The following is a 22,817-nucleotide window of genomic DNA, read 5'->3' on the forward strand; positions in this document are numbered from 1 at the left end:
CGGCCGCGTGCAAGGCAAACGCCCTACCCGCTGTGCTATCACTCCAGCCCCCATAGTAATGCAATTTTAATGGAACCTATGAGAAACTACATCCAGGAACTGGAGACACTTGGTGAAATTTCAGATAGCTGGAAATGCAATCTTTGAGACTGGGTCCATATCCTTGCACTGCTTTAATCATTTTATAGGTGTGTCTTGCTCTTTATACCCTGACAGACGAACTCAGGGAAAAAAGGCACACTTTCAGTAGCTGTAGCACATGTTCTTATAAAAAAAAAAGAAACTTAGATGACATACTTTGTTTAATCAGAGCTTCCTAATCTTAGTCTCCAACAAACCAGCTGAGGAAAACTGGCACTGCATGGTCCCATGAGCACCACTAATGTACTCCTCGTTGAACTCATCAGTTCAAACATCACCAATTGTGTGGACTGAACCCTGCCAAGAGTGGCCCCTATAAAAATTAATAAATACTGGCATGTAAAAAGTAAACTTAAAAAAAAATATTAGAAACCTCTTAGGAATAAATACATATAAGTATATTCACTTAACAGTGGAGATACTTTCCAAGAAATGCATTCCTAGGTGATTTCATTGTTGTGATAATGTCAGAGTATAATTACACAAACCTAGATGATTGCCTACTATACACCAAGAGTAGATGGTACAGTATATTAGGACTGCCATCATATACAGGGCTCACCATTGACTAAAACATCATTAAACAATGTATTACATATGCTTAGGTTGCACAATTGTATGATGTTCACTTTATTAACAAAAATTAATGCAAGCATAATATATACATAGATAAATTATTTTCAAAAGCTGAATTCAGATTCCTTATAAAATTTTCCAGCAGATTACAAAACAAACCTATATGTTATTCTTTGTATACTTATTAAACTGCCTACTACCCCACTACCCCCAAATTAAGAACTAAATTCCACATTAGGAACCAGAAGTCTTGCCTGAGTGGGGATGACCGAAAATGTCACAAATGTCCCAATGTCACAAGTAACACACTACACATATGAAGTAAAGGCAAGAAAGTCTTGTCAACAAATAATGTTGGAAAAACTGAATAGCCATGTGTGAAAGAAGGAAGGAAGGAAGGAAGGAAGGAAGGAAGGAAGGAAGGAAGAAAGGAAGGAAGGAAGGAAGGAAGGAAGGAAGGAAGGAAGGAAGGAAGGAAGGAAGGAAGGACGGAAGGAAGGAGGGAGGGAGGGAGGGAGGGAGGGAGGGAGGGAGGGAGGGAGGAAGGGAGGAGGGAAGATGGGAGGGAGAGAAGGAAGGAAGGAAGAAAGAAAGAAACTGGATCAAGATTTATACCATATGTAAGGCTAATTCAAAGTGGACCAGAATCTATGAAATACACCAAGGAAAAAATAAACAAAACTATCCTTATTTAATTCATTGGCAAATTAAACAAACAAATGAGACCATATAAAACTACGAAAGTTTTGCATAGCAAAGAGAAACTCAGGCTTAATTTGAAATTAAACTTATTAAATGGGAGAAAAATATTCACATACCACACATCTAATAAAGGGAATATCACAAAGCTCAACAACAAAAAAATGACATCAAATAAGGGGAGAGGAGATGAATAGACACTTGCCTGAAGAGGACATGGAAAGCCAATAATATATGAAAGTGTTTATCATTACTTATTATTAGAGAAATGCAAATCAAAATGACAGTGAGATAGCATCTGCTACCTGATGATATAATGGAAACATCATCTCATACTGGAATGACATCTATCAAAAATCAATGGAACCAATGAGTGCTAAAGGGGTGTGTGAAAAATAAACTTTCATTCACTGTTGGTTGGGATTCAGACTCTATGGAAAATACAACAAGTTCTCAAAAAGTAATACAGTTTCCATAAGTCCCAGTTTTCCACTTCTTGGCATTTACCCCACAAACACATAAACATTAATTTAAAAATTCATGTGCACCACAATAATAGCCAGATATGAAAATAAGTCAAATGTCCAAGAACAAATAAATGGATAAAGAAGTTGTGGTATATATACAATTGAACACTATGTAGCAATAAGAAAAGATAAAATCTTGCAGCTTACTGCAACCTGGGTGGGACTGGAAGATATTATATTATTTGAAATAGATAATATTTCAGGTAGAATAATATTCAGAGATAGAATACCCATCATATGCTTTCACTCATCTATAGTATATAGAGAAACAAAATAAGGTAATAGATAATATCAAATAATGAAAAACCTTTGGCCTTTGTTTACAAAACTGAGAGTACCAAAATTGGGGGCAAGTGGCAAGAAAAAGAGGTGGATGAGAAGTGACATAAGGACAAAAGTAGAGGATTTTGGGCTCTCTGGTGGTGGTGAAGGTGCAGTAAAAATCATAAGTGTTAAAACTTTTGTAACCAAGTTACCTAAAGTACAATAAAATTTTTTGATTAAAAATCTTCCCTTTATTGAGAAGAGGTGGAAACCGGAGATCTGTATTGCATTAACAGAAGAAATGTGCCTCAAGGGATCAGCCATCACCTTGAAGCCCACCAGTCTGTAACCAATCCTTCCTACAAATGCTTCCCTAGTGTCTATAAACACTCTTTCACAAAAAAATGGCATCTTTGAGGACATGAATCCTCCATCTTCCATTCTACCACTTGATATCAATTAAGTCATTCCATTAAAGACATTGCCATTATATAATAAGTTATCAGATGATATCTCATTGTCATTTTGATTTGCATTTCTTTAATAATGAGTAATGTTGAACACTTTTTTCACACACTCACTGGCCAAACAACATATAATAAAAAGATGTAATTTGAGGACCTGGTCTCGTTTATGTAGTTTCACTTAAAGTAGCAGTTTACAGGAACCCATGGATGATGTGATGTGAGTACACACAGTAAGAAACTTGCAGGGAAGTTTTCACATGAGAACCCTACAACAGTCAAAGAAGGGGTCTCTAGATGTGCTTCTGTGGCATACTGATTGTTCTGAACTGAAAGATGTGGAGAGACAGAAGATCCAAGATGTTTTTATCTAATAATCTTTCCATAAAATAGTTAATATCTGGGGAGATGAGACACAGTCTTGTTTTTTTTAATTTTTTTTAAGTTTTATTGAATCACCGTGAGATAGTTACAAGCTTTTATGTTTGGGTTACAATCTCACAATGATCAAACACCCATCCCTCCACCAGTGCACATTCCCCACCACCAATATCCTGGGTATACCCCCCCTTTCCCACCCTCCCCCTGCCTCTAAGGCAGACAATATTCCCCATACTCTCTCTCTACTTTGGGGCATTATAGCTTGCAACACAGACACTGAGAAGTCATCATCTTTGGTCCATTATCTACTTTCTGCGTGCATCTCCCATCCCAACTGGTTCCTCCAGCCATCATTTTCTTAGTGATCCCTTCTCTATTCCATCTGCCTTCTCCTATCTGCTCATGAAGCAGTCTTCCAGCTATGGGGCAATCCCCCTGGCCATTGTATCTACGTCCTTGGGTGTCAGCCTCATGACAGACACAGTTTTAGTCCCCAGATCAGGGTTTGCAAAATCTACTTCTGATACATATGTAGATAAGCCTTGCATACATACATACATACACACACACACACACACACACACACACACACACACACACACACACACACACACACCCCTCCTTCTCTTTCAGTAGCAAAGGTTTATTTGCTTTGATCGTCCCTGCCAAATTTTATCATGACCTTCTGAAAAATCTCTCTCTAGTGACTAAAGATAAGTCAAATTCCTTGTCCTCTCTTGCACAGGTAACTAAAATTTGCCATTCACTCTTGTTAATCTCTCCTATGTCCATTTAATTATTTTCCAGATAGAAGGATCCAGAAGGCGAGAAAAAGATGTGCTTCTTCTGCAAGAGGAGCAAGAGTAATGGGAAAGTGGAGTAAATCAGGGACTGTTCCTCTGATAAGCTTAAGAGCAAGGGAGACAAATGGGCTGGCAGGAAAAAGGAAGTGAGGGAGGCATTCTAGTTATAAAAGTCAAATAAATACAAAGGATATGTGGGCTTTTAAATTTTATTATCTCTCTCCTGGATTATCTACAGGACTGCTGGGCTCTAATGTTCCTAAAGCAACTGCCAGAGTATTCAGACAGAAAGGAAGACTGTGACTTTTAAATGCTCTTAAGCTTTAATCTCATTTGGTTTTCTTTCAAGTACCTAAGGATCACAGAAGTCTTTATCAGGACACAGTGGGGGGTGGGGCAGAGAGAAACACACTTCAGAGCAAAGGAATTAACTGATACTACTTTCTCCAGCAATACCTTATTGAGCAAAGACCTTCCATCTCCCTCTTGGATAGTCTTGATGGGGTTTCTCATGGCTGACCTGCCATTCTGGGCTGAGAAGGAAGGAGGGTCAGGGCAGCCAGCTATAAACCCTGGTTTCCATTAGTGTCCAGATAACACAGGCTGAGCAGGACCTGGGCGCCAGGAACCAGTTCTCAGCTCTGCTATGTGTGCACTGGGAAATCTCAGGGCATCAAAGCTCACCAGCCCAATTTCTCATATGTCAAATGAATTCTGGACTTGGGATTACCGAAGTCCTTTTGGGCCTGAAATCCTAATAAATCTTAAAAAAAAAAAAAAAAAAAAAAAAAAGACCAAAATCTGAGTTACGAAGTACAATTTGTGGGTTATCTTTTTTTCTTTTTTCAGGTTTTGGTTTTAGGGTCACATCAAGCTGTGTTCTGAAGACCATAAAGTTCTGGAGTTCAAACATGGGCTTCTCACAAGCAAAACTGCTACTCTCCCATTCAGGTATTGCTCCCCACTTATGCAATTGATTATATTATTGACTGTCCAGAGTCAGGTCAAGAAATATCAAAATTGTATCAATTTTTTCCACATCTGAAATCATACAAAGCAGGTGAAAATTTACTTTTCTTAATCTTGTTTTCTATTATGCTGAACATTTTCAATATTTAAGGAGGTAGTTCAAGAACTGAGATTACTCTAAGAAGATTGTTCTTCAGCACCAAGCTCATTCATCTATGAAAAACAAATTAATTTTTTTAACATAGATTTTGAAGTACAGAAGCTAACAAACGTAAAAAATTTAAAATGTTCAATGGCTTTTGGTAAGAATCTGAGAAAATCAATGTTGACAGTGGCACAATAAAATGGTTATTGTCTGGAAAGACCATGCTAATTGACTAAAAACATTTCATGATAAGCACCGAAACTAGATTTGAATTGTTTTGGACAACTTTAAAATTTTTTAAAAATTATCAAGGAACAGTGATTTACAAAGTTGCTCATAATTTAGTTTCAGGCATACAGTGTTCCAACAGCAATTCCACCATCAATGTCAACTTCCCTCCACCAATGTCTCCAGGTTTCTTCCTACCCATCAGCCTGTCTCCTTGACAGGCACATTTTTAAATTTAGTTACTATAACTTTATGAAGGTTTATTACTAAATTCTCAGCTGTATAAAAAAAGGATGTGAAACTGTAATCTTGATGATTTCATATAGATTAACAGTGATGATAGCAAGTAGCAGTCATGGCATGCCTGAGACCATTCTAAGCCTTGTGAGCCAAGGATATGTTGTCATTTTTACCTCCAGTTTTCACAAATGAGAAAACTGAAGCTATGAGGGATTCAACATGCACAGTTCAGACTCAGATAAACTGATTCTAGAACTAGTCTTTCCTATCATATTACTAGAAATGGATGGAACAGAGCAAGATTGGCCATTCAGGGCACTTTTAGACTATTTGGGTAAAGAAAACTGTATGCTCCTCCAGTGAAGAATCTATAGATTGGTGTAATTCCTAAATGTGTATTACTTAGAAAATGTATAGTCCTTCAGGTTAGCTGGGAAGGGAGGTCCCCCAAGGGGTACTCGGGATACCTGGAGGCGCCTCCCAGGAATATTTGACAGAAGTTGTTCTCAGGTTTTGAGGTGGTACTTAGTGGGTACTCAAAGTCTACATGCAGCAGTGCTGGGGTCACTCAACAGTGTTCAGTGAGTCATGTGTTCAAGGATTCAAGCTAGGGTTGGGCATAGTCCAGGCAATTGCTTGGCTAAACCCTGTACTATCTCTCTGACTCAGCTGCCAATTCTGAAAGAGAAGCACAATGTCAAAACAGCACATGATTTACAGCTTAGAAGAGCTCTGTGTCACCCCCGTCTTAAGGAGTTTCTGTGCATTCTTTTCTCTGACACTTCTCCTTATAAAGAATGTTCAACTAAATGATTTACAAATGTCTTTACATCCTGTATTCCTTTATAATGAGAAAAAGATGTCAGATCAAACTTACCCTAGGCACTGTAAAAGCTTTTCTCCATCATGACACTAGTAATTTTTTTTAAAAAAAAACTGTAGTTAATATAACTTAATTAATATGAGGTCAGATTTTTATTACTGTAGACTGTGTTGTAATTTATTCACTCTACATAAGTGCCTGCAAATAACATAGACAGCCCTTCAACACACTTATTTGGTGTTTTATTTAGGAGCAACACTTCCTGTAGCTCAGGCTTCCATTTGAAACTGAGGTCTACCACTAATAGGCAATGTGATTTCCAGAACAATCTTTTGGTCTGCTCAACCTCTACAATAAAAATATGTTAATTTAGCTATCTCTAAAGTCTCATTCAAATAATACTTTATACTAAGGACATACTTCTAGTGCTAAAAATCAGAGTTTAATTTTTATGTCGTATTATTGATAATTGAAAGAAATAATCTGTAGTTTGTATAAAGGACCTTAAACAGACTAAGAATGAGGCATAAGGGTTTGAGTTAAAGCCAGTTCGATGATAAAACACTAAATTAAAAACACTAAGAGAAAATTCAAGACTTTAAGATTTTTTTTCTAAAGTACCAAACAGGTTTCTCTTCCATTTTTTTTTCTATGTAGGGGAGAGGCATTACTTAGTAATTCTGAAGCCTCCCACGAGACTGCTCCTGTGGCCAATTAGAATTCATCCTTCATAACCACGTGCAATTTTATAGTTTTGTAGATTAAAATGATTTAAGACTGGATAAATAGCTCAAGGGCTGAGTACATGCTTCAGAGGCAGGAGGCCTGGATTCTACCTGTAGCTCTGGGTGCCATCCCAAGCACCTCAGGGATCCTACGGCACAACTTGGTGTGGACCAAAAGCAAAAGTCAAAAAACAACAATAAAAAAGAAATTAAATGGACACAGGAGACAAACTGGGCTATCTGGTATAAGAAATCCTAGTGCAGACCTGATCTATTAAATATCCCTGGATATTTAATCTTGTCACCATACTTTATACGGATTCTCCCTTCAGACCTCGAGACATTTATTGACTTGTCAGAAACATAAATCTTTTTAGTTTTCTTAAGAGTTATCAGCTTTGGAAAAGGTTCTTTGAGTGGGGAATCTGATATTTGCCCTTGTTTAGTATCAGGGGTGTCTCAGAGTAGGGTAAGTAATAGAATAGGCAAGGCAATGTGATCAAGAGATCTAATATACTCTGAGTCAGGACTTCAATTTTGGTTTCTGTTATTTTGCAAATTTTACACACCCAGATACAAATAAACTGGACACTCACAATTTTTTTTTTTTAAATCTTGGTTTCTTGGGCCATACCAGGTAGGCCTTGTGGGGATCATACGTGGTGTCAAGAATCAAAATCAGATCAGCCTTCTGTAAGGCAAGCACCTTACTTGCTGTATTATTGCTATGGCCTTCCTATACAAATAAACTGGACAGTTAAATTTCAAAGTACAAGTGTTTTGTTTTAACCTGTCAAGGGAGATTATTCCCATGTTTGATTTTTAACTGTTAGGCTAACTTAAAGGGTTATCAATAGTCAACATAAAAATTTTAAAAATAATCTAAGGCCAGTATATGTAGACATTCTGTAGCACTGTAGCACTGTCGTTCCATTATTCATCAATTTGCTTGAGTGGGCACCAGTAATGTCTCCATTATGAGACTTGTTGTTACTGGTTTTGGCATATCAAATATGCCACAGGGAGCTTGCCAGACTCTGCTGCATAGGTGGGACACTCCACTGACTGGAGCGATATAAGACATTAAAACGTATTTCACCATTCAGTAATTTGTATGAAGTTTTTGAAAACTTAGAAATCTCTAAATAGGTCAGGAATAAAAACCTGAAGTCTGTTTCGATAATTTCAGAGAAAACAACTGTGACCCTGACAGCTGACTCACTCAGATGGTCTTACCCAACAGACCTAAAGTTACTACTAAAGTTAGCTACTAGCCCCCTAAACCCACCTTACTTAGGTTTTGGGGGATTCTAGTTTGAGAAGGGAGCAATTTCCACTAAAAATCTGACCACCATAAGTCCCTATTATGCATAAACTCTGTAATTTCATGAAATTTAAAAAAAAAGTTCCTTCCTGGTATCTGGGGATACAGCTCAAAGGATAGAGCAGGGTTCTAACACTGAAGATGCTGACGTCAATCACTGGTATGTCAAACTTCTCCAGAATCCAGTCACCCTACCACAAGGTATAGCCCCAGTTGCCCCTGAAACAATAAGTGGGCCCAAGAACCAAATGAGCCTGAAATACTGGAAAATTAATTGCTCATCCCAAGGAAAAATGGGGGCTCTATGTGGCACCAAAATAAATAAATAGGTTCTTATAAAAAGAGGTTTCCTGATTCTATAAAAAGATATAAAGGGTAACAGAGATAGCTCAATAGGCTAAGCACATACTTTGCATGCAAGCCAGGGTTCAATGTTCTGCACCACTACCTGGTCAGTCTCTTGAACACCACAGGCAGTGACACCCCACTCCTACCCACAAGCAGAAGAGAAAGTCCTGAGTGCTGCTAAGTGTTATTGAAAACAAAATTAAGCAAAACCAACCCCCCCCCCAAATAAATAAAAATGGATGGGTGGGAGGAATGAGAAATCTTTCTAACAATTTCCTGGATCTATTTTAACTTTTGAGTTTTGTTATTCTGACACTGCAAAAGTTAAAAACAGCTCAAATATGATTTTATAAAAATTAAACTGAGAAAAATAAGCCATATACAATGGAAGTATTATAATTTTAGAGATTTCCAAAAGTTACTAATAACATTTTTCTGGGGAAGGATCTTAATCTTAATTTTATCATTAATTAAAAAAAATTTAATGTGCAATATAAATTTTGCACATTGGACTGGAGCTATAGCACAGCAGGTAGGGCATTTGCCTTGCACACTGCCGACCCGGGTTTGATTCCTCAGTCCCTCTCAGAGAGCCTGGCAAGCTACCGAGAATAGCCCGCCCACACGGCAGAGCTTCTCAAGCAACCCGTGGTGTATTCGATATGCTAAAAACAGTAACAACAAGTTCCACAATGGAGACGTTACTGTGCCCACTCGAGCAAATCGATGAACAACGGAACTACATTGACAGTGATTAAATTTTTAAACCCCATCAAATTAATACTGAAAAGTACGTAACATCTTTCTGTGATGAATATTTGGCAATATCTAACTGAAATATTAGCACACATTTAAAAATTTACCATAAAATGTTCATAGAGATGGTGCAACAGGTTAAGTACTTGCCTTGCATGCAGTCAACAAGGTTCAATTTCTGTCAGCACATATGGCTCCCTAAAGCAGACAGGAATGATCCCTGAGTGCAGAGCTAGGAGTAAGCTCTGAGACTGCTGGATGTAGCCCCCAAACAAATAAAAATTTAGCAGATTACCAGCAATCCAACTGTGTTATTGATATAAACATATTATTGGCTGCAATTAACTTAAATTTACATAGTAAGAGCTGGAGTGATAATACAGTGGGTTGGGCTTTTGCCTTGCACGCTTTGGACTCGGGTTCTATTCCCCCGATCCTCTTGGAGAGCGCGGCAAGCTACCAAGAGTATCCCCACCCGCATGGCAGAGCCTGACATGCTCCCCATGGTGTATTCGATATGCCAAAAGCAATAAGTCTCACAATGGAGACGTTACTGGTGCCTGCTGGAGCAAATCAATGAGCAACAGGATGACAGTAATAGCTTGGCTCAGAAGGTGAAGTCCAAACTCTTAACATGTTAAAGACTATCCAATTTTCTAAATTTTAATTATACTGTTAATTCACGATGGTGCGGTAGAGAACTTAAGTACATGAAAAGAACCAACAATACAGGACAAGAAAGATAAAGAGCAAAGTTAACTGGTTCAAGACAAGAAGTCCAGGTGATGGAGTTCTGAAATGCGCAGAGTCTAGTGCCCTCTCTACTAACCACTCTTTCCTCTCTGAAAGCAAACATTTATATAGAATAACATGAATTGTTATTTTGTTTTTTGCTTAAAAAAACACATTTCACAGACCTAATGTGATAATAAACCATAATGCATTTCTTTTCTTTAAAACTTTGACTAAATGCTGAAAGCTTTTTTTTTTTTTAATTTTTGGAAGGAGTTTTAGTTTGAGGGCTATAACCAGTGGTACCCAGTGGTCAATCTTGATGTGGCGCCATGGTAGCACATGTGGTGCTGGGGATCAAACCTAGGTATCATACCTGTCCACTGTACCATCTCTCCAACCCACAATGAAGCTAATTACAGTGGACTTTTTGGTTTTTTCAAGGCCACATGGAATTTTAAAGAACATATTTAGTTCTATCACTTCAAGCAAGAACTACAAAGTCCAAACAATCTATGTGTTAAAATACTGGTTCCACACAGACACAGTACAAAACATAACCTCCTTTACATGCTTAATGAAGGCCTTTTGGTGGAGACAAAGATAACATGGATGTATATGAAGAGATAGGCATACTGTTAATAATGCTATTCTGAACGGACTGCCACTGACCTACTGTTTTTGCTCAAAATGAACTTTTGTCACTGGTCGATACCGGCAGCTTTTAAACACATAGACATCTCTAGTACTTAAAATAATTTCATTGGGCAATTGTGATGTTCACTCACTGGCAGTTCACAGGAATCCAGAGGCATGAAATACATGAGTTACACTGATTCATATCATGACAACACAAGCAGATACAGATTTGAGGTTAATTTAGAGTTTGGTTGAATATTTTTTAATGGGGCTGAGGAGATGAGAAGAAGGAGACTGTCAGTAAGTAGTCTACCTTCTCAGTTTGAGAGCCTTGCACAATTTCAAGGAAAAGGGAAACTGCTTTGGAAATCGTAGGAATTTAAAGTCCATCATTTTTCCAAGTCTTGGAGAGTTCTCTGCTTGAGAAGGGGACTCAAAGAAACAGAAAAGCTCATGGACCAGGAAAGAAGGTCTCTGCACAGAAGAATGAAGGCATTCTGCCTGCAGTAAACTGAAGAAAATCCAAATCCACTTTATCAATTACAGTTTAAACAAATTCAGTTATGCATTAAAGTCACAAATCCTATGACAAGCTACTTCCGAACTCACACTGGCTAAATAATACCTCTTCACCACCTCGAAATTAATTCTGTTTACTCTCTGAAAATGGGGCAATCAGGAAGCTTCTTAAGATCTACTGAATGCCAAAACACAAAATGTACTGTCAGACTCCATTTTTTTTTTTAAACACAAAAAAAGTTGCTTCCACTTGTAATGCACTTTAGTTATCTGGATCAAGATTTGGAATGAAAAACTTTTAATTTTTTTCCTACAGCACTTGGATTGTGCAAAATTTAGGCACAGTTTCAGCCAGAGAAGCAGAGTATATATAACCACAAAGAACCAGGTGCCTGGTGACCAGGAGAGAGCACAGGATTCAAGTTCTGCTTGACTCTGACTGGATCAACTGAATTGTTTTGGAGCTCTGGACCCTTCAACTTTTATTTGTAGAATTACAGTCTAAAGTCCTCTTCAGCTTCCAACTGGTCACAAACCAAACACATGTCCCAAGCTCCAACTGAAAATTTCGATAAATAAACCATAAAAGCCTTATCAAGTCTATGTTTGACCTAAAGTTTATCACAGTGGTTGTGAACACAAACCTGTTGCAGTTTCTGGCTGGATCCGAGAAATACAAGGGATAGTGGACCAGCTTATCCCAGTTTGCATTCTTCAAAAAATAAAAAGGGTGCCCCCTAGGATGGGTTGTTTTCAAGTTTCACCTTTTCGTTGGAAAGTGCACAAGATACTCCCTGGCATAAGGGCACCAGATGACTAAACGTCTGGGCGTGGTGGCATGCTCTTTGAACCTTTTTCTAATCAAGCTTGACTGATGCTTTGCCTTTACGTTCAAGCTTCAGTCAGCTGCCCAAGCCTTATGATGGGACTGTTTAGTACCTGCGCTGTCACTGTTCTCGGGGAATGAGTGACCGTTTACCCGCTGGTTACTACGGTTTGTACATTACCTGCCGGTGCCTTTCTTTAATAGCTACCTCTCTCTCTCGTGGCTCAATCACCAAATCACATCGGTTAAAAGACAAAAGGGTTCAACCTCTCAGCTCGGAACTGAACGCGTCTACCAGGACTTTGAAAAATAGAAAATGAAAAAGCGTCTTTGACCCTGTACCTGGTGGGAATGAAAAAGGCACATCCCTCCCCCGTCCCACTGCAGTCCTAAGAGTTCCAAAGGTTAGTCTTTCGGGCCAAAAAACACCCGCCCCGCCAGGGGTGGGGGGGTCGAGCCCCGGGCACTCACCTCTTTGATCTTTGCCCTCTTCTCGGAGATGTCAGCGTCGGCTGGCTGCCGGCCCACCGCCCCGATGGGGGGCACGAAGTCCACGGCGGGCAGTCTCTTGAACACATCCTCCTTCCGCTGCTGGTCCTGGGCCACCTTCTCCTTCTCCAGCAGGATGTCCCTTTGGATCTCCTCGGGCAGCTTCTGCAGGGTCTCCTTCGCTTCCCGGAGAGCCTGCTCGTGGTTCTCGCGGATCCTGGCTAAGTTGTCGTCCAGGGCGCCCGCCGGCTCCCCGGGTCTGTGGTCAGCGGGCGGCTGCAGGGCGGGGCTGGAGTGGAACAGGACCCCGCTGAGCAGCTTGGACGAGTCGGGCAGGAAGAAGATCGCCCCGAAGCAGAGCGTGATGAAGGCGCTGAACACCAGCAGCAGCACGAACTTCTCCGTCAGGCGGAAGGCGGCGGGGCCCGACCCCTTCCTGCCGCCGCCGCCGCCGCCGAGCCCCCCGCCCAGGCCGCCGCCCGCGGGGCTGCCGAAGAGCGGCAACAGGCCCCCCGCAGGCATCGCTCCGGCCGCCGCGATCGCCGCGCAGCCGGCCGTCCAGGGGCCCCGCGCCGCGCCGCCCGGCGGGCAAACTTCGCCCGCGCCCCGCGTCAGCAGCTGCGGGGCCGGCTCGGGCGCATCCAGGCCGCCCCACCCCCGGGGCCGGGCTGCAGGTCTCCCCGGGGCCAGCAGCACCCCTCCGCGTCTTCTCCCCGGGGCGGATCCGCTGGCAAACAAGCACGCGCGACACACCGCGGGCGGCAACCCCTGTGGGGAGAGAGAGAGTCAAAGGTAGTAATTAGGGGGTGGCGGTGGTCAAGTTTCCCCGCGGCTCTCCCCGCCCTCCGACAGCCCGCGCCAGCCGCCGGGACAGCTCCCCACGGGGCGGGATCGGGGGAGTCCCGCTCCAGGGCACCGCCCTCCCCGCTCACACTTGAGACTTGACGTGAAGTTTTCGTGTCCCGGCTGCGGGGGGTCGGGGGTGGGGGGAGTGCGGGACGGGATGTTCCGCGCACACCTGGAGCAGGACCGCCGGCCGGCCGGCACCTCGGGGAGAGGGCAGTGCACCTCGGGGCAGGAGGGGCGCCGCGTGCGCGGGGCGCAGAGGTGCGGAGGGAGGGGAGGGGGTGTTGCCGGTCAACTTCGCCCGCTCTCCATCTCCCAGCGGAGACTCGGCAATGCCGCTGCCCGGCGGGCGGCCGCGGAGCTTGCAGCCCGGGTGCCCGGCTCCGGCGGGGCGCGCGCGCCGACCTGCGGACGAGCCGGAGCGAGCAGAGCCGTCAGACCGCCGGCGCCGCGGCCCCGCGAGCACTAACGCCGCGGCCGGTCTCCGGGCGGTCGGAAACGGGGGCGGAGACGCGGCCCGAGAGTGATGGCGCAGCCGGGCCAATCACGCGCCGTTCGGGGGCCCCCCTCGCGGGGGCGGGGCCGAGGCGGGGAGGGGGCCGCGCGGGGCGGGGAGTTTACGGGAAACGCAGCCTCGCGGGGGCCAGGCCGGGGGCGGGGAGGTCGCGGGGTGTCCGTGGCGCGTGGCGGCGCGAGACCGGACGCGGGCCGGGGTGGGCGAGACACCCCCGCCCCCGGGCTCGAAGCGGCGGGCAGGGCTCAGGGTCGCCGACCTGGGCCCGGGGTCCTGGGGTCGAGTGGACGTCGAGGAGCTGACAGTCGCCCAGGCTGCCGCGGGACCTCCCAGCCGCGTCTGGGGATCCGCGCCCGGCTGTGCAGGGTCCTCCCCGAGGGGCTCCTGGGAGGTGCAGGCTGTCGCTGAGAATCACCCGGCACTGGGTCATTCCGAAGCGCATCTTTGCTCGGCTTACTCTCTCTTGTCTCTTTTTAACCCGTGGCAGGGATTTTCCCCTCCGGTGCCCGGGTGGCAGTTAAGCCAAAAGTCCCGGTGACGAGCCCCGATCCCGAGAGCCAGCAAGCTGCCTGGTCTAACATCCCTTTACCATCCAAAGCGACTAAGGTTTTGTGATTGCTTCGATTTTTTTTCCTATGCACCCTCTCCCCCTTAAAGAAGAAGAAGAAGAAAAAAAAAAAGTACCTCCCCCACCCATTTCCACATTCCAAATTCACTTACCTCATAGAAGCTGGTGGTAGAGGCAGGCTGTGGGGGCGGGAGGCGGGCAGGAGAAACTGGGGTCATTCGTGGTGGGAAATGTTCCCTGGTTGAAGGGATGGATGTTGGAACGTTGCATGACTGAGACTGGATCATGAAAAAAACTTTGTAACTGTAGATCTCACAGCGATTCAATAAAAGAAAAAAAAAAGGAAAAAAACACTGGTCAAATTTTCCATTTAAAGAAGACCGTTTTATGTTGCCATAGCTTCATGCAATAAATTTGAACACTGCCGAAATTAAGTTTGTATTTGGCTACTTTCAGCGAAGCAAGACTGCGTCCAATAGAGACTGCTTTCAAGACAGCAGTAATTTCCAAAATGTGTTAGTTAATTCCCTGTTGCTCTGCAAACAAGGGTTATCAGGAAAGGGAAAAGTCAACTGACTTCCCACTCAGAAAACTATTATCCTATAATAATAGCTCTCTCTGGAAACGTGACTTTAACTCTGTTTCTGCCTGTTGTTTTAAAAGGTTGGGGACAGCTGGCACCTTTAGAAAAGTGCCCACAATGTGGTTGCTTTCAGGTGTTAGACCGAGAAAACAGAAAGCAGTTTTAAAAAAATCCTTGTTATATTTTCATTTAAGTATCAATTAATTTAGCTATCATGATTTGTTCTATTTTTTTTTTTGTAAAGTGAGTCATACATTCAACGTGTTTGTTAATAGCTAATTTTTGTTTGATAAATCCAACTTTATTGGCTTGGTTGTTTTGATAATTGCTATAAAATTCTATGCCCAGAAGAGTGCAGCATATCCAAACAGGGTAAGAACATTTAGGAGGATTGTAAAAGCAAACAGGGAATTTTTGTTTCCAAGTACAATTGTTAAGTTGTGAATAGGCTGAAAAGTTTGTTTTTAATGATACCATTAAAATTGAACTTCCTCATAAAAAGATAATTACCATTACTTATCTTAGAAATAAATCTGTTTGTGATCACCTTTTGGGGGAAATGTTTTATTATTTTACATTTTATGTTTAAAAATGGAATAATTACTCATAGCCACAAATACATTTCACTGTATCACTACCATCCCGTTGTTCGTCAATTTACTCGAGCGGGCATCAATAACGTCTCTATTCCTCCCAGCCCTGAGATTTTAGCAGCCTCTCCTTACTTGTCTTTCCCAGCGGTTGGAGGCTCTTTCAGGGTCAGGGGAATGAGACCTATCGTTACTGTTTTTGGCATATCGAATATGCCATGGGTAGCTTGCCAGGCTCTGCCCGTGCGGGTGGGATACTCTTGGTAGCTTGCCGGGCTCTCCAAGATATATACATATATATATATATATATACATATGTATAAACTTTAAATTTAATATTACAGAGTATTTCAGAAAAACAATGAAATTTACTTTTAAGGGCTTATTAATATGGGATGAAAGATGGTTATAAACCTAATTCTATATCTGGCACTCTAATTTTGATATCAAACCAAGTTGGCATTAATCCAATTGTATAGAGTGGAAACATTAAGAATTTAGTCTATGGACTTAAAAATATTTTTTCTAAAATTTTTAATTTGACTTATTTCTATTTATATCATTTAAAGTGGGTGCTCCATTGACTTTTGTTCATCTTTATTAAGTTCAAGATTATAATCTTATGAAATAGAATTACTAAGAGTGAAGGCTAGCTTTAATGATTTGTTAAGTGAGATGTTAACAAATGGCTGTTGATTATAGGATATGTATTAAACGGTGTTTATCTGGGTTAAATCAGACATGTGGGAGACCTTTTACTAGGATAAGAACAAATTTTAAAAATTCACAGAGAAATAGTTAAATCACATTAACTATATAAAACAAAAATAAAGGTGGCTGGTTTTAGTTCCAGATTAGCAGAACCTTGAATCCAACCCTGCCATATATACTTGAAGATTTGTTGTGATATTTGTGAATATTATAGATCCAATAATGCTGTTGCTTTCTTATTATGAGTAATGTAATGGGAATTTAGTAACCTTAGTAATCTTGACCAGTTTTTAAAATTTAGTTGCTATATTTTCTTTTTTTTAAATTAAATTTAAAAAAATTTTGGTTGAATCACCACCAGATACAGTTACAAAGTTGCCCATGTTCAGGTTTCAGTCATACAGTGTTTCAATACCCATCCCTCCAGCAGTTCACATACCCAACCACCAATGTCCTCAGTTTCCCTCATGCCACTCCTCCCCCCATCCTGTCTCTATGGCAGGTACTTTCCTCTTCTCTCTCTGTCTCTCTGTCTCTGTCTCTGTCTCTCTCTCTCTCTGTCTCTCTCTCTCTCTCTGCATCACACACCCAACAGTGTTCAGAACTCATTCCTGTCTCTGCTCTCAGAGACAACTCCTGGCAGAACTTGGGTACATATGAGGTCCTGGGGATGAAGCCCTGGTTTTCTGTATATGAAGCACCCTACATAGCTGTACTATCACTCTGGCCCTCAACTTCACATTTTCACTTAAGTAAATCCACTGGAGAAGAAAGAGTGCTGTTAATGGCCTCATGTATTGGTAGAGAGAGATTCTACAGTGTTTCTATACTTTATATAAATAGGACCAAAAAGTTTACTAATAATTCTCAAGAAAATATGAGTGACGGCAAAGTCTTTAAGAGAGGAGGATGACATTACTGTTCAGTGTCGGGTTAGATCAGGAAACTAAGGGTTCAGGACAAAATGCAACATCAACTTTTAGGGAGCAGTGTATAAAACTCTTTGAATGTTATGACTTTTGGAGAATATATTATTTCAAATAAATGAAACTAAAGGAAAAAATTCTAAGGCCAGTGAAAGGTACATTTTTTCTTAATTTTTGCTTCACTAGATCTATTTTAAAAAGAAATCGATTTTTCTTTAAAAAATCTTTTCTGTTTCCATTCAGTCTCATAAAAGAGCTTATATTTTCTCCAGAGAAGCCAAAGAGCATACTCAGAAAAAGAGAAAAATTATGACACATTATTCTTCCCCACTGAAACTTTTTTTTTTACCATGAAGTAAAGTGAAATGAAACCACATGTGCTTGTTCCTATTTGGGGAAAACTATCTACAATGATGACACGACAGCACTTGTCTTCCTGGTTTTATTGCAAAATAAATATGTTGTTTGCACTCCATGTTCTGTGTTTTATATTGTTATTCAGGGTAAAACTTCATCTTAACCCCAGTTCTTTGTAAACAGATGGAAATTCAACTCATGGCTTTTTCCACAAAACTTACTTTTAAACTTCACATGGAGCTTTCTTTTGCAATCTATAGACTCAATTAAGGGCTACAATGAAATGTCACAAATTGTATCTACTAAATGTGCCACTGATAGTCTAAAATTTGTTTGGTATAATTAATACTAGCATAATCAGGGTAAATAAGAGAAATATATAAAAATAATATAGAAAATGAGCAGGGAATAGTTCCAAATCAGCGAACCATAATATCTATTAAGTGTAATGGTCTGGAACTGGCAGCATCTCAGAGTGGGTATCTATAAATTATTAAGCTTTATAAATTGTAGCTGAGTTTAAAATAATCTGACTCAGATTATAAACAATTTATTTCCCCATTCTTTGAAATCACTTCATTCCAGATTCTTCCAAATATTTAATGAGCATGATAAAAATTTGCTATTATGATCCTGTCATGTCCTAAAAAGTAACCAACAAGAAGTGAAAGTCAAGAGCCTAAATGCACCATCTACTTTACAATATTAGAATCCACATATATCTTCATAAAAATTTAATTTAATACACTTTTTTGTTTGGGGGTATACCAGGTGGTGCCCAGCAACTCCTGGCAGTGATCCAAAACTGTGCCTCCTGCATATAAAGCATGCAGTAAGTCTTTGACTTTTCTCTTTAGCCTAAGTACACTTAAAAGTAAGTAGTTATTGAAAGAAATTAGTTTAAATATTCCTAGAGGTATTTTTAGAAACTGTACACTGCTGAAGGGATGGGTATTGGAGCATCCTATGAGTGAAACCCAATAATTTTGTAACTGTGAACCTCATGGTGATTCAATAAAAAATTAAAAAATTAAAATAAAAAAATTAGAATATTTTCATAGGTATGCTGTTATAGAATAAATTACTATAAGAATCAAGTATGGAAATGTAAATTTGTGAAAATTTTTGATAATGATCTGTATATAGCATCATTACATATATTGTATTGTTTCCCTTAATAGTGATAAAAACTTTATAAAACTGGGTGTGATGATGTTTTTCCTGACTGTAAATACATTCTTGTATCACATATTATAAATAGACAATTTTTATGGCATGAAAATTATATTTGAATAAAGTCATTATAGTTTTCCTTTCAGGAATTTTTTATAAAAAATTCCCTCAGAAGGCAGGTGGAACCCCTCCCCGCCCCACAAGACCTAGTCCTGATAGCTGAAAACTTCCAGAACTCAACCACTGCCATGCTCACACACTTGGACCGAGCCTCACCCATGCAGAAAATCCAGTTATGAAAGACTTTGTGACTGAAAACTCTGAGTTCAGTGGAACCGGGAATGGGGACCTCCTGCAACTCAGCAATCATGCCCATAAACCACCTCTGGCTGGTGCCAGAAAATCTCGTCATTGCCTATCATCCAGATTGCATGTCCTTCTCTTCAGAAGGGGAGCATAACATGACACACACCATAACCATTCTGCTGGACCTCACGCCAGGCTGTTTTACTCGGGGTGCCTCAGAGGTGGGTGGGTGAGAGAGACCCCTCCCCGCCCGAGGGACCCAGCGCCAGTAGCCAAAACCTCCAGAACTCAACCACTGCCATGCTCAAGGCTGCTCCCCACATCCCTCATCCAGGAGTGATTGTATATCTGTACTGCTAATGTGGCCACTCGACAATTCATACCTCACACCACCCATACTCAAAGAGTACCACACCACATTTGATGGGGTTTAAAGTAGGATGCAACTGATCTTAGATGGAAATTTTTTTTAACAGATACATACACACAAACACATGCACACATTCACACACGCACACATGCACACACACACACACATAAAGGCTCAACCTTTAACAACATGTTAGTCATCTCTTATAGAAGGGCTTAATGGCCCCTGGGTGAAATACAGCAATCTTCACACTCTTTCCTCTAAGGAAACTTTTTTGAAGCATTTTCAGTGTATTTTCATAACAAACAATATAAAGTAAATTATTCAGTTCTGCTTTGGGGCAGGGGTTGGGGTTTCGAATGGCAACATCCAAAACAAAACATGATGGTGGAAAGGTGTAATGGTGGTGGGATTGGTGTTCAAATATTAAATGTAATCAAATATTGCGAACCACCTTATACAATAAAAGAAAATTTCTTCAAGAACTCTGCATGGAATACCTTAAGGAAAAAGAAAACAATGTTAACTTAATTCTAAATAATATCATTACATATTTAAATACAAATGATAATAAGTAGAAAGTCAAGAAACATTTTCAAGAACACAGAAGAAAATGTTTCTAATATGAGACTGACACCCAAGGTCAGTAGACACAAGGTCCAGAAATATTGCCTTATAGTAGGAAGCCTGTCTCATGAGCTGGGGGAGAAGGCAGCTGGAATAGAGAAAGGATCCCTTAGACAGTAATGGTTGGAAGATTTGTGATGAAAATGGATAAAGGACCAAACATACTAACTTCTCAGTATCTGTATTGCAAACCATAATGCCCAAAAGTAGAGAAAGAGTTTGGGGGAAATTGTCTGCCAGGGAGGCAGGGGAGGGCTGGAAAGAGGGAGGTGTATACTGGGGACATTTGTGATGGAGAATGTGCACTGGTGGAAGGATGGGTATTTGATCATTGTATGATTGATACTCAAATATGAAAGCTTGTAACTGTATCTCACAGTGATTCAATTAAAAAGAGAGAGAGAGAAAGAAAAAAGAAAGTGTTCAATTGTTAGAATTTGAAAAACATATTTTTGGTTCAGAGTCAAACCAAAAGAATGTAGGTATGTTATGACTTACTTCTATCTCTCACAGTCTTTCCTCTTGCATAAAATATGAACAAGTGATATCATTCATATTTTGATGTATGAAAAGAAGTACTATTTAATTAAAACAAAGTCTCATAGCACTATAGTGACTAAAATGTTTCCTGGAAGAGTGAAGTGGCTAGAGAAGTCACCTTAAGCAAACAAAATGATGCAATAACCTGACAACTGGAGTAAAACCAACCAGAAGATCCATTTTTAAAACTAGCATTATGGGGACCATGAGAGAGAGTATAAGAGCTTACGTGCATGCCTTATGAATGGAGTGGCCGAGCCAGCACCATAGGACCAAAAATTAAAATAAACTAAATAAAATAAACTAAACTAGCTCTGATTCATATGGATAACTCACTAAGTTTCAATAGTCTCTTCAGTGAAATAATTTGGTTTCCTATTTGAGAGGATTGTTGTCAAGATTAGTCATATGTATATTAGAGTATATCACAATATAAAGTATAATCACTGTTTATAATCACTAATCAGCAGGTAGAGGATCTGGTCATTTGTGGGGAGAGGGGTTAAAGTATTTACTGAAGGTTAGAGTAAAGACAAGTCTAAACAGATTCATTGAGCATACTGCAGTCTGCCCCAGGATTAGGAACTAGGAGCATTGCATAGCCTTAAGGCTATGCTGTTGGTGGTATTATAGCAATTATGGAGCACAGTTGTGTCTATTCTGTATCACTTTTTCCTATGTAGGTTTTCTATAATGGGTGGTTTTCGATCTTGCAGGAATAGAGAACCCAATGTACCTGTGTCAGCTAAAGTGGGTAGAATGGGTAATTATGCTCAAAAGAGTATTTTGTAGGCCACTTTGTAGCTCAGTAAATAACACTTATTTAACACAATAAACTATAGTGATATTAGTAGTAATTATCATTACTATTAAACACCCAGAGAATGTAGCATTATAATGTAAATACATTAATCATTGAGAAAACCAAAGGGATATGGTTTATAACTATATTTTATTTACTTAATTGTCTATCCTTAAGTCACATTCAGGCTATAAAGAAAACTAGTAGAAGAATAACAAATGTCCAAAGGCAACAAAAACTGAAAATTTGTCTTCGAAAGGAAACTGGAAGACAGAAGTGGGTGTTGGGGGACTCTGGGACAATGGTGGAGGGAAACCCACTCTGTGGTGGAGCATGTGGTGCTGGAATGTTTTATTCATGGAATCCTACCATTGACAGTTCTATAAACCATGGGGTGTTAAAATACTTAGTTGTTTTAGAATGTACTATTGAATTAACACAGCCTCATAGTGTTAAAAATCATGAATACCAAAAATAAAATACCTACTAGGATATATCAAATTTGTAGCATGAATTTTAGCCAACTCTTCTGTTCAATTAATCCAATGAAAATAGAAACCATTATCATGCACACCTTCAATAAATAAAATCAGAACATCCTGGGAAATTTTGCTTTTTTGCTCATAAGTATTTCATTTCTCAGTAAACTTGTTTTTTTTTTCTCCTTGCATTGATTTTTCAGTAGTCTTATCATCAACACCACACACACACATATACATACATTTATATATATGTATATATATATATGCTTAGTATCAAAATTTAGATGAGGGATCAGAGTGAAAGTACAGTGGGGAGGCATGTAACTGACCTGGGTTTGATCCCCAGCACCCCATATGGTCCCCCAAACCCACCGGGAATGATCCCTGACAGTGGAGCTAGGAGTAAGCACTGAACACTGCTGGATGTGACCCCCAAACAAACAAAATCCAAAACAGCAACAAAAAAATTAGATGATACTGAACCAACAAAAAGAAAATACCTTAAAATTATTACAAACTGTGTTTGGTAAACATACTACAAAACACATTAGTTGTGCTCTTTCAACCCTTTATCAGTAATTTAATTGTTTGAATCACTGCAATTTTCTTTTTATGCTGATTACCTATTTCTTTATTTTCATTTCACACCAAATCATTCAAACATGACAATGTATTTTAGTACCTATATGTTTTAGAGAAACTTTGAAAATAAAAGTCACTAAGAATAAAAATAAACCAACTATTCCATCTTATAGAAATAATAGCATTTTATATGTCTTTATGTCTTATCATTCAAAATATATC

The 22,817-nt window shown here is 40.3% G+C and overlaps 1 protein-coding gene across 4 annotated transcripts in view; it reads right to left on the reverse strand.

The window, feature by feature from the left end:
* MAN1A1 (mannosidase alpha class 1A member 1) overlaps positions 1-15,025 on the reverse strand; it is a 196,209-nt gene extending 181,184 nt beyond the window's left edge. The window contains exons 1-2 of one of the 4 annotated variants that reach the window (XM_055136509.1): positions 14,699-15,025; positions 12,601-13,386 (exon numbers count right to left, since the gene is read on the reverse strand). In XM_055136509.1, the coding sequence (XP_054992484.1) occupies positions 12,601-13,386; positions 14,699-14,833 (921 nt within the window). In that variant the 5' untranslated portion in view covers positions 14,834-15,025. Of the gene's footprint in view, positions 1-12,600; positions 13,387-13,636; positions 13,946-14,237; positions 14,633-14,698 lie in introns of those variants that run through there. The other 3 variants (XM_055136508.1, XM_055136511.1, XM_055136512.1) reach the window with 3 other exon arrangements.
* Between the last annotated feature and the right edge of the window lie 7,792 nt (positions 15,026-22,817).

This window comes from Sorex araneus, chromosome 4, assembly GCF_027595985.1.
Source record: "Sorex araneus isolate mSorAra2 chromosome 4, mSorAra2.pri, whole genome shotgun sequence".
Classification (NCBI taxonomy): domain Eukaryota; kingdom Metazoa; phylum Chordata; class Mammalia; order Eulipotyphla; family Soricidae; genus Sorex; species Sorex araneus.